This window comes from Oryzias latipes, chromosome 17, assembly GCF_053564925.1.
Source record: "Oryzias latipes strain Hd-rR chromosome 17, Olatipes_Hd-rR_3.1".
NCBI classification, from domain to species: domain Eukaryota; kingdom Metazoa; phylum Chordata; class Actinopteri; order Beloniformes; family Adrianichthyidae; genus Oryzias; species Oryzias latipes.
The window spans coordinates 1,956,734-1,968,778 of record NC_136253.1 but is presented as its reverse complement, the minus strand read 5'-3'; the positions used below and the strand labels follow the sequence as shown (position 1 = coordinate 1,968,778).

General features: G+C 42.6%; 1 protein-coding gene across 35 annotated transcripts in view; it reads right to left on the bottom strand.

Moving 5' to 3' along the window:
* The window catches only part of pard3ab (par-3 family cell polarity regulator alpha, b), a 363,970-nt gene that overhangs the window by 222,134 nt on the left and 129,791 nt on the right, over positions 1-12,045 (bottom strand). For all 35 annotated transcript variants that reach the window (XR_013650782.1, XM_078935589.1, XM_078935591.1 and 32 more), the window contains 2 exons: positions 7,547-7,734; positions 7,177-7,320 (listed from right to left, as the gene is read on the bottom strand). Coding sequence is in view for 34 of the 35 variants with exons in the window: in XM_078935589.1 (XP_078791715.1) it covers positions 7,177-7,320; positions 7,547-7,734 (332 nt within the window). In the remaining variant the exon portion in view is untranslated. The remainder of the gene's footprint in view (positions 1-7,176; positions 7,321-7,546; positions 7,735-12,045) is intronic.

Below are 12,045 nucleotides of genomic sequence, written 5' to 3'. Positions count from 1 at the left end.
TGGCACAGGAGTTTTAATGTGTGTGTGTGTGGGTGTGTGAGTGTGTGTGTGTGTGGGTGTGTGAGTGTGTGTGTGTGTGTGTGGGTGGGTGTGCGTGTGTGTGTGTGTGTGTGTATGTGTGTGTGGGTGGGTGGGTGTGCGGGTGTGTGTGTGTGTGTGTATGTGTGTGTGAGAGAGAATATATAGAGAGAAAGAGAGAGAGGGGAAGAGAGAGAGAGTCAGGACCATAAATATTTGGACAGAGACACATTTTTTCTTATTTAGTTTCTGTACATTACCTCAGTGAATTTTAAATGAAACAACTCAGATTCCATTGAAGTGCAGACTTTCAGCTTTTATTCCATGGGTTGAACAAAAAGATTGCATAAAAATGTGAAAAACTAAAGCATTTTTTAAACACAATCCCTTCATTTCATGGGCTAGTAAGTAATTGGACAATTGACTTCCATATTGCATGGGCAGGTGTGGGCAATTCCCTTGTTATGTCATTATGATTGAAGCAGATAAAAGGCCTGGAGTTGATTATAGGACTCGTGCTGCATTTTTAAGATTTTGCTGTGAACAGACAACATGCGATCAAAGAAGCTCTCCATGCAGGTGAAAGGAACCATCATTAAGCTGAGAAAACAGAAAAAAAACATGCCAGAAATTGCTACAGTATTAGGAGTGGCAACATCAACAGTGTGGTTCATCCTGAGAAAGAAAGAAAGCACTGGTGAAGTCAGCAACGCAAAAAGACCTGGACGTCCACAGAAGACAACAGTGGTGGATGATGGCAGAATCATTTCCATGGTGAAGAGGAACCCGTTCACTACAGCCAACCAAGTGAACAACACTCTCCAGGAGGTAGGCGGATCAATATCCAAGTCTACCATCAAAAGAAGACTGCATGAAAGTAGATCCAGAGGGTACACTGCAAGATGCAAGCCACTCATAAGCCTCAAGAATAGGAAGGCTAGATTGGACTTTGCTAAAAAGCATCTAAAAAAGTTCTGGAAAAACATTCTTTGGACAGATGAAACCAAAATCAACCTCTACCAGAATGAAAAGAGAAAAGTATGGAGAAGGCGTGGAGAAGCTCCTGATCCAAAGCACACTACATCATCAGTAAAACACGGTGGAGGCAGTGTGATGGTCTGGGCCTGCATGGCTGCTTGAGGCACTGGGACATTAGTGTTTATTGATGACGTGACACAGGACAGAAGCAGCCCAATGAATTCTGAGGTGTTCAGAGACAAACTGTCTGCACAGATCCAGGTGAATGCAGCCAAACTGATTGGACAGCATTTCATAATCCAGATGGACAACGACCCAAAACATCCAGCCAAAGCAACTCAGGAGTTTATTAAAGCAAAGAAGAGGAATATTCTTGAATGGCCCGTCAGTCACCTGATCTTAACCCAACTGAGCAGCATTTCACTTGTTGAAGACTAAACTTCAGAAAGGCCCACAAACAAACAGCAACTGAAAGCTGCTGCAGTAAAGGCCTGGCAGAGCATTCAGAAGGAGATTTGAAAACTGCTAAAACAGACTAATGTGTGCATTCGTTGTGCTTTATGACAATTAACAGAGTGGCATTATTGCAGAGACCCTGCCACTTCAACCCAATGCAGCATGGGAGATGTAGTGCAAAAACTGATGCCGATGCCAGACAGAGTCACTTCTCTGAGCTTCATTAACTTGTTCACTTTTTCTACGGTCTGACAATGGACTCTGTGGGGAGCTACAACGCTGTTATTTTTGTTAGGACTGAGAGACTTCACGAGCAGAGTCGGAACAAGGAAGTGAAGACTTTAACCACTTCTGATTGGTCAGACTGATGACGTATGATTAAGCCTCAAGAATGATTGGTGGAGACAGTTAAAGGGGCGGGACTTTTCCAAAACCAGATCTACCGGTATCTGAGAAAACTGCAGTTAAATCGTGGTACCATCATTCTTATCAAAATATCTTTAGTAGAATCAAATAAACACAAAGAAAAAGTATTTTATGATCTTTCATATTCCTAACTACTCAGTGTTTTATCAGGGCCTGTTTGGATGAACACAGAGCTGATATCCTGGAGATGGGAAATCTTTATAGATCAGTGAAAATTAATTTCCCATGGTACACCTGACCATCTTTTATGGCACACTGGTTGAAAAACACTGCTATAAACTACAGTTTAGGCTGACCCAGTGTCCTTAATAGCAACTTCACTGGTCGAATTGCGGTTTTGTTATTGCATAATATTTCTATGCATAATAATCAAGACAAATATGTTGAAGACGTCTCATCCTGAGATCTTAATAAAAAAGTTCACAAAACAGACACATTCAATGTTAGTTTGTTGGATTTTTTCCCAATGCTCATAAATTAATCAGAGCACTATTTGTTTGATGCAGGCAATTATTTACCCCCCAAACATAAATCTGAAGATAACAGCAAGTTAATTGTATGTGTTTAAAGCTCATTAATCAAGGAAGCAAAGGCACATTCATCATAGCATGGACAATTACATCAGTATATGCTTGGCTTCCGCAAGTGTTTGCAAAGCTGTCAAGAAATAAATCTCAATCGGACTGTGGCTCCATCCATGCTGTCAGGCACTAAGTAAGCAAGTCCAACACATTGCCATACAGAAACGTGTCCAAATAAAAGGAGTGCTTTATCAGATCTTGATTTAAAGTCTTACTCCGATCATCTTTTGATCTATTGTAAAAGTGTTTCCAGTGGTCTTTTAATTACCGTAATTTCCGGATTATAAGCCACTACTTTTGTCACACGCTTTCAACCTGCGGTTTATTCAATGATGCGGCTAACTTGTGCATTTTTTTCTTTTTTTTTATGCAATACGGTAAATGTGTCGAGGAAGACGCAAATTTAATGTCAATTCCTGCTTTGTGAATGAATAGCACCAACAGACCCTCATCATGGAAAATGCAAGAAGAAATGCAGAGGACACAGCTTTCAAGGTAAAAGCACTCGTTCAAAGCAGTGTGAAAAAATCCACCATCATCAACGGGTTTGGAAAAGCTGGTCTGCTGCTGACGGAGAGGACAGAGCAAGCTCAGGAGAGAATTTACCTTAGAGTGACACTGACGACGACAACAAAGGAGAGACTGAGAGAGAGTGGTGAAGAATGTCTGACACTATTCCAATTCAACACTGAGGGGGAAGACTTCCATGGTTTCAGTGCACAGGAGGCGCGTGCCGTGCAGAGGCCTATAAGTTACTGTTGCTCTCAGTGACTTTTACGTGTATGTTTTTTAACCAGCCCTGTTAGTGCTGTTACTACCATATTGCTGCCGTTTTACTGCCGCATCACAGGCATTGTTTGGAATAGAGCTGTGAGGGTGTGGGATTTTTGATCACAGCCGTGATGAAACGGCTGGAGTTGCGATGTCGCAATACTGGAATCTAACTGAATTGGTATCTTTAAATGTTAAGAACAAGTTCAAAGCATCAGAGGCTAAAACAATGATGTGCAACTGTTTTTCTGATCTATGTGGTTTTAATAATGTTTGTTTTTATGTATTTCTTGTATTGAAATGTGCTGCCTCTTGGCCAGGACTCCCTTGAAAAAGAGATTTATAATCTTAATGAGACTTTCCTGGTTAAATAAAGGTTAAATTAAATTTAAAAAATGTATTCTGAGCCGCACTGTTAGCACAGAGCAAAGCCCCACCCCCACCACCACCCCTTCCTGTCACCCATAAAGGAGAGCTTTCAGTTTATGTGCTCTCCCGCTAGCTTACAGCCCTTCACGTCCCCAAACTAACGCTAGTGGTGCAACAAAAATTGCGAGCAATATTGGACCTATTCAGCTGTGCAGTTCTGAGCCAGATACCAGCTAGGACAAGGAAACGATGAACAAGGATCTAGTCGTCTATAAGTGAATGCATCAGAACGGAGCGCAACAGGGAGCTTGTGGCCCGCCCATTATAGTTTTTACATCACAAATCCTATCTGTTTCTTAAGCTGCATTTTTTTGTCTGCTCCTGATTCACAACAATTGGTATTTTTAACCTCTATATATGTTCTCCATCATTAGAATAATGCCAGAAGGTCATGTTAAAAACACCAAAAACACAATTTTCATTGGAGTATCTCATTAATAACATCTGCAGCATGTGTTTTCAAATTGTTTCATTGTTAATTTGTTCCATTTTTGTGTCTTTTGTAATGATTTTTGTGGAAATAGAAGATCTAAAAAAAAGCAGCAGAGAAATCGAAGCAGACACGCTGTGCAGGTGCTCAGAGAGTGCAGGCTGACCAGCACAGCACCCCTCATGTGTGTTGCAAAGGTCTGTAGAGGGTCAGCTCACCAACCCTCCAGGTGGCTCAGTGGCTTTTCCTCTTACCTTTTAATTAGTTGCTTTGCAGTTTAGCTGGAAATTGGATAGATTTTTCTTTTTACCCATGCTCACAGCTGATGCACAAAATATGCACAATCACAAAAGAACACACACAACAGCAGCATAAAGCCCCCCCCCAAATCCTACTAAAATGAGCAAAAAGCTGCAAACACGCAGCGGGAAGATGCAGGCCTCTTTTTTCCGTGCAGCCAAAACCGCTCTCATTAATACACACTCGACTGAGAGCTCGCAGTTGCCATAGAAACCTCCAACCTGTTGCCAAAGGGAGGTGGTAGTTTTCTATGGCTTGTGAACACGGCTCAAAACGGTTGCAGTTCAATTTCTTTGCCGTGTGTCAGGGAGCTGTCAGTTCTGCTGCAGGCACGCACAATTGTCCACCTTGGAGCGGAGAATGGCTACATTCATTTGCTCCGGGATTCACTCTAACACACTTGAGTGCAGAGCAAATCCAAGTTTCTGTGCATCCACTTAAGAGAGAAAGCCCAACCTTCCACGGCAGTAGAATAGACTGTCTTCATTCTACAATGCTTTCTTCTAATCCTTCTCATTTCACACTCATCAATTCTGTGTCATTCATTCTGGGAAAATTAGATGAAACTAACTTGAGGAAATTGCTTTGCTTAATTCATCATTCCAAGCAGCTCTGATATAATTAAATCATTGCATATTCTATTCTTGGAGTACTATTTTTTTTTATTCATACAGTTATGTTTCATAGTCTTTCGCACCCAGGAGCTGCAGGGGCCAATTGTGCGATAGAATTAATTTGGGTACTGAAACAAACTTAGATCAGGTGGAGAATGTAATGTAAGGAAGCTGCAAAAGAATTAAAAATGCATGACGTGGTCTTAATGAGTATAATATACTACCTTCTTTGTTTCATTTTCATTTATTTTTCATGTTTTGCCGGCAGTGCAGCCTTATGTGTCAAACAATTTCTTTTTAAGAAACTAGACAGCGCCATTTGCTGTCCTTACAATGAATAGTTGTCCTGCAGCAGGACAATCATTCCAAGCAAAGCCGTGAAAGTACAGCACAATGACTAAAGGGAAAGTGTGGAGTCTGGATGCTTTCATCTACTCTCATTTAATAACAGGATCTAGACCAGAGGACAGGATTTTTTCTTCATGCACTATAGTTGTGAGAGCTTTCCTGGAGCTAAGTTTCTGTCTAAGATTTTAAAAATGTGGTTCAAAACAAGGAGACCGAGCAGAGCAAGAACGAAAGGATATGGAATCTGTGTCTATTTGTGTTACTGATGAAGAAACTAATCCATGTCTACTTAAAAAAAGAAAAACAGAATAAGTAGTTATTTTGCAAGAGTAACCCAAGACTCTTTACTTGGACCCTACTGTACCAGGGCTGCCATGGTGCAGTGGAAGAGCGGTCAACCTCTGATTGGAACATTGTAGGTCTGGTTCCCGCCCTAATGTGTTGAAGTGTCTGAACACCAAAAAGACTTGGTCTGTTGAAGTGGCAAGACACTTAACCCCATATTGCTCCCAATGGTTATAGGTTGGTGTTAGTGTAATGCTACGTTCACACCGGGCATGCGTACAGGAATGCGCTTTGGCATGAGGTGTTTACATGGGACAAGCAGGGAGAGGATTCTTTTTCTTTTTCTACTGTTTATTAGCGCATATCCACCACCTTTAGTTGGAAGAGGAAGAGGCTTTTTCATACAATTGCTTTGTAGGTAATTAGAGTTAAGTAAAAACATTATTTAATATTAAATCTTTCAAGAAAAAACAACAACAACAAAAAGCATGGATGCATCAAATCCATTAATGGATTGTCCTCTAAAGGGTCCTTTTGAGCAAAAACTAATTCTGGTTAGTTTTTCAGTTAAAGAAAAGCCAATTTAATGATTTAAAATTTTAGTAGAAAAAAGTTCCAGTTTAGTTTAGTTAATATCATTTATTTTGTGAAGAGCTTTTTTTATGACAGGGCACAGTAGTTATCACTCTCGTCCAACAGCGAGAAGGCCCTGGTTCAAATCCCATCCTGAACCTTTTGGATTGGAGTTTGTATGTTCTCCCTCCTGGACACTCTGGCTTCCTCCCACATTCCAGCAGCATGCTGCATAGGTTAATTGGTATCTTTATTTTGCCCATAGGTGTGCATCCAAGTGTGAGTGTGAATCCAAGTGAGGATGGACGGACGGACAGACGGACGGACGGACGGACGGACGGATGGATGGTTTGAAGAAATGTCAAGAATATCTTGTTTTGCCCAAGCTTGACCATGTATAACTGTCATCAATATAGTTCCAATCCTCACTCTAATCTTTCAGTCGTATGCATTAAATAGCGTCTATTCCCGATCTTCTGATCAAACCCACAGAATAACCTAGTAGCTATGACGAGTCACCATTTGTCCTTCTACTCATTACATCTATGCCTCAGTCATATTTTAAATTTACAACCCAACAAAACTTAGGTTGACTCGGTATGCCCTACAGCTCTTGATGCGTGGTGTTATTATTTCTCGCCTTGACAACTGCAATACTCTCCTGTCATGTACAATTTACTGCATGTTGATGGTCCAGAATGCAAAGGGGCGTCTGGTGTTTGATGATCTCAATAGAAACAAAGGCACTCTAGATTTAAATTCAAGTCACTCATTCTCGTGGAGCGATTGCAGGGTCTCTCCATCCATCTCTTTTAACATATGAGATAGACGGCTGCTGCTTCATGACAAGCTGCCAAAAGATATCAGAGCACAGTCGTCCCTTGAGAAGTTACCACAAAAAAGACACAAACACTGTAGAAGCGCAGCAACAATATCTTTGGTGCAAAGCTTCCAAAGCCAGAATTACCTGTTCCTGCCTCTCTAACCAGCGGTCAACCATGGGGTGATTGGCGCTGAGGGAAGAGCGGGCTGTTTCTCGCTGAAACTCCCTCTGATTAGCCCAGGTTCCTGCATCCCGTGGTAAGCTGCGATACGTATCCAAACCTTTACTCTTTAAAGACAGAGATGAAAAAGTATCATTAGAAATGTACTTAACATTTGGGAATTTAACCACCAAGTCTAACTCTCAGGCAGGGTCGCATTAGATCACATATTTAGAGTTTTTGGTATAATTCAATAGTGGACTCAAACCCTCAATTACCAGCCTTGGGGCACACACTCTATGATTTAAATAGTCATTTTCTTTGGTAGCAACTCTTTGACCTAAAGCTTCCCACCTTCCTCTCCAGGCTGTTTGTGCCGGAGCAGTGACGTGCTTTCAGGAAGCCAGCGGTGGTGGACCAGCGGGTAGGGGTTTTTCTGGATGGCGTCTCTTCTGTTTGGACCCGTGACTCCACGGCGCTAAACGGTCCGTTCACTGTCAGCAGAGCGGGATCGCTGCTGCGCCTAACATGGAGGGGCATGTCTGCGGAAGAGGAAAGAAGTGTCAGAGCTGTATTTACATCTGGAAAATGAAATGCAGAGATTGTCTTTTCCCTTCTTTAGGAAACAAACCCTTTAAAAAAACTATATCCCCACCATTTTTCTCCCTTTTGTTGATGTATGAATAACCAAACTTGGTCTCACTGACAGACTGAAGACAAAGACGTATTACAGTAATTATGGATGATTGATGTAAATTAGCTGGAGCAAATTACATTCCTCCAACAATATGGAGTTAAAAAGAAAGTTAATCATGGAGATTCCATCATCATCTTTTTGTTAATAAATCTGATTTATCACTGGAAGCCCAATCGCACAGCTTCAGTTTAGTCTCCAGTCTTCAGGAACTCCCTCTGAATAGATAGCAGGAAACTGTGTGAGAACAACAATATGAGGGAAAGCCTCATCAGTGGGAGTGGATGTTCCATTAAACACTTTACTGTTTGGATGTTGCAGCATGTGGGCGACGGGCAGAGGTTCAAATACTTACTCCAATAAGGACAGAATATTGTAAAATCAGCATGAACAAAAGTAATGTTATAAATAAGTAAAAAAATTGCTTTTTTTATTGTTATTTTTCTTTTTAGCCTAAGTCACATCTGCCCTTATGGGTAGATACAGGCAGTGTGTGGGTGAAAAATGGGAAATCCTGTATGGGGCATGTAGGTGGCCCACATGAAATCTTAAGGTTGTAGACTACTAGGTATGCCCGCAAAATGTTTATGCAAATTTTTTTCTATGGCCGTGCTGCGAGTGACAGGCCACACCAAAGTACAACACACAAAGGTAAGTAGGGCCAAAGTAGGTGAGACAAAGGCGGATTGTAATTTTTTTAAACCCCCTCAGATCCTGCGGACTACTCAAAGGGCTCATGTGATAAGTGTGCGCTCCTTTTGTGCACTAAAGGAGCGCACACTGTTGGTTAATTTCCAACAGTCATGCTGCAGCATTAACCAATCAGAGCACTGTGATTGTGGCATTTATGTGGTAGTCAGTAAGGGGCCAGTATTCGTACCTTATTAAGTAAGAGTGTAACATAGAGCACTGGACAACAGCATCACTATTACGTCATAAGTACATGCAAATTACATTAGGCTTATGAATACTTTATGATACACTTACACATGACAATTGTGCATTCCATTTACATGCTTTGCATGCTCTACAGCCACCTCATTTACATGAGGTGGCTGTAGAGCCTCAAGGAAACTGCAAGACACATTTGTACTCCTAAAAAACCTGCAGCACTAAGGCTTCAGCAACTGAGTCTGATTGGCTAAAAAATATATTAGGTGGATACCAGATAGTTCAGAAAAAGACGACTTAAGTTGGGACAATTACCGTAAATTCCAGACTACAAAGCGCACCCGATTATTAGCCGCACCCACCCATTTTCACGTGTTTAACTAATTTTATACATACATAAGCCGCGTCGGGGTACAAGCCGCATGAATTAGGCCAAATAGTCATCCTGACGGATCACTTCCTGACTCAGAGTGTAAGTGTGATTTATTAGCACACAGTGGGTGGAGTCAGTTTTGCCTCAGGCTCATGTCTTGGAGTCTATCTGCATCTGCCAAACAGTATGCAGCTCTATTCTGTTCACAAGTTCCTCAGTTATGGTTTTTTTTTATTTTATTTTTTTTAACTTATTGACAATCTAGGTATCATACATAAAATTACAAACAGTAACCATATAATCAACATTACATCCCTCAGTTATGATGAGGAAATTTACATCCCCGATCCCCCATTTCCCATGAGTCTTAGGGGCTAAAGGCGGGGCCAACGCCCGGCTCGCCATTCTGTTGTACGTGTTTAAGAATGAGCAAATATCAGCAGTGCATGGAGGGGTGAACGGGTAAAGCTCTCCTTCCGCTTGTGTCGCGGCAGCGTTATGGGAGTAACAGGGCTGGTTAAAAAACACACCGGTAAAATAAAGCAGCGACGACTGAAAAGCGCGCGCCTCAGCGCGATACGCGCGCCTCCTCGCGGCGCGTGGGTCAGAAGTTTCCTTCCACAACAAACACTGTTGCTCCGCGGACGCCTCGAGTAAGCCCTGGCTGCAGCCTGCAGAATGGCTCGACGCCTCTGCGCTCCGCGCTCCCGCGCGCTCCTTGTCTCCCCTTCCTATCTACTCCAACACCTCTGGCCAGCGCGGCTTCAAGGATGAGCGCTTCGTCCCCATTGCGCCGGTGAACGGAGCAAATCGTGTCTGTGCAGAGCAATCGGACTTAATACTGTACGCTTTGTGTATGAGGGGCGGATGCGTTGTTACGTGTGGGAGCCTTCAGACTGCCATCGGCCCCGCAGCTCACACGACACGCAGTCTCCAGCTCACACGGAGGCTGTGAGCGTTTCAATGCAAATCTCTGCTCAGTCCTTAGAAACCGTTAAAACGACCACGTCAATTTGTGTTTCCAGTCGTGTCCCGACAAAATAAAGGCTGATATTATTGCCACATATTTACGTGCAGCCAGCCGAGTCACTATGACTCAGAGGTAAATGCACTCCTGAGCATGCGCTGTTCTCTCCGTCACGCAGCTGACCGGCTTTTCCAAACCCGTTGGTGATTTTTTTCACGCTGCTTTTAACTATTGCTTTTAACTTGAAAGCTTCATCATATTGTAGCGGCGATCACGTGCACGTTGGGTCTAATGGCACCAAAGGATTCTGGGATGCGGCTGGGCATGCGTGTTTCGTTTTGTTGAACCATGACTGAAGTGTCTAAGACCTGAAGTGAGGTCCATGCTGTTTGGCTACTTGGAGGTGTGTTGAAAAATAAATGACTTGTGTTTGGTGTTAGAGAATTCAAACCATTCACTGTGTCCGAAAATGCGTACACGGCGGCCGCCAATAAAATCCAATAATTAGCCGCGTCACTGAATAAGCCGCACGGCTGTAAGCGCAGGAAAAAAGTAGCGGCTTGTAGTCCGGAAATTACGGTACATCAGTCATACTGCTCCTATGTTTTAATCCAAACAGCTGTGCAAGCCCATGCAGAAATCTGATCAGTGATTATTAGACAGATTAGTTAAAAGTACCAGATAACAGACTTTTCAGATTTGTGTTCTGAAATCTATATGTGTGGACATAAATCAGTAGAAATGTGTGTTTGTTTTTGGAGGTCTTGAAGCCAACAACTACAGTAATTGTTCAGTAGACTGGTTCATGTGTGTGTAAACACTCATTCTTGGCCAAGTTGAGATGGGTCATCATCAAGAGCATGAGAGCTAAGGGGTTAAGAGCCATGGCAGAGGAAGCCTTTTTAGCAGACGCCTTTCAGCTGACTGTCCTTTGAGCTCGGTTGGCTACCAACAGAATTAAACTATTTGGGTAAATCTTTCTTGTGTGTGGCCATACCACCCTGAACATTTCCGATCCCGGAAGCTAAGCAGGTTCGGGTCTGGTTACTACTTAAATGGGAGACCGCCTGGGAATACCAGGTGCTGCAAAAAACCTCTCCTGCCTTGCGGCTATATTCCTCCATGGAAAAAGGCTTCAGGAGTAAACCTCGAGGACGAATCCCGAGTCGGAGTTCGTCGCCGCTTTGCAGCCTCGCTCTGGCAACTACTGCAACTGTAGCAAACTGCTGCGTGGACGTGGAGAGGGGGGACCTCCTACATGGGCAACAGCCTGTCCTCCATACTACACTGCCCTGGCTAGTATCCGACCACTCTCACAACCCTGACGAGAGCTAGGATGCATCATCCATGGTCAACTCGATCGACGGAGGCCAAAAAAATCTTTCTTGAACTCTCTTGATGTTGTAGAAAAATCCAAACCAAGGATGTGATTTTGATTCTGATATAAAAACGTTTTAATCAGAGTCATGTTTTAAAGGTAATATCTCATCAAAACAGAATAGTAAATTTCAGATTTTGCTGCTGCATCTTATGCAGCGCTCCAAACTCATCCCTTTAGAAACCAATGCTCCCTGTAGGCGTTTCAAAGAAACTGCTCTTCATTTGTGGCACCTTCTTTTCAGTTCTTTTGCGGAACCTCAAACTTTTTTAAGACCCACTTCTATGAAAACAATGTTTTTGGTGTGTTTAACAAGTTCTTGTGGCATCGGATGTTTTTCATTGTGAATCAGGAGTGAACAATGAAAACATGCTATTTGACAAAGATTGTATTATTATGTAAAAACTAAGATCAGCAGGCTCAGCTCCCTGCTCATCTCTATTCTGACGTATTCACTTGTAGGCAAATATATCCATGTACGCTAGGGTCGTCCATCGTGATGGGTGACTGACATCCCGATGGAGAGACCACCATCGTGATGCCATGCCCC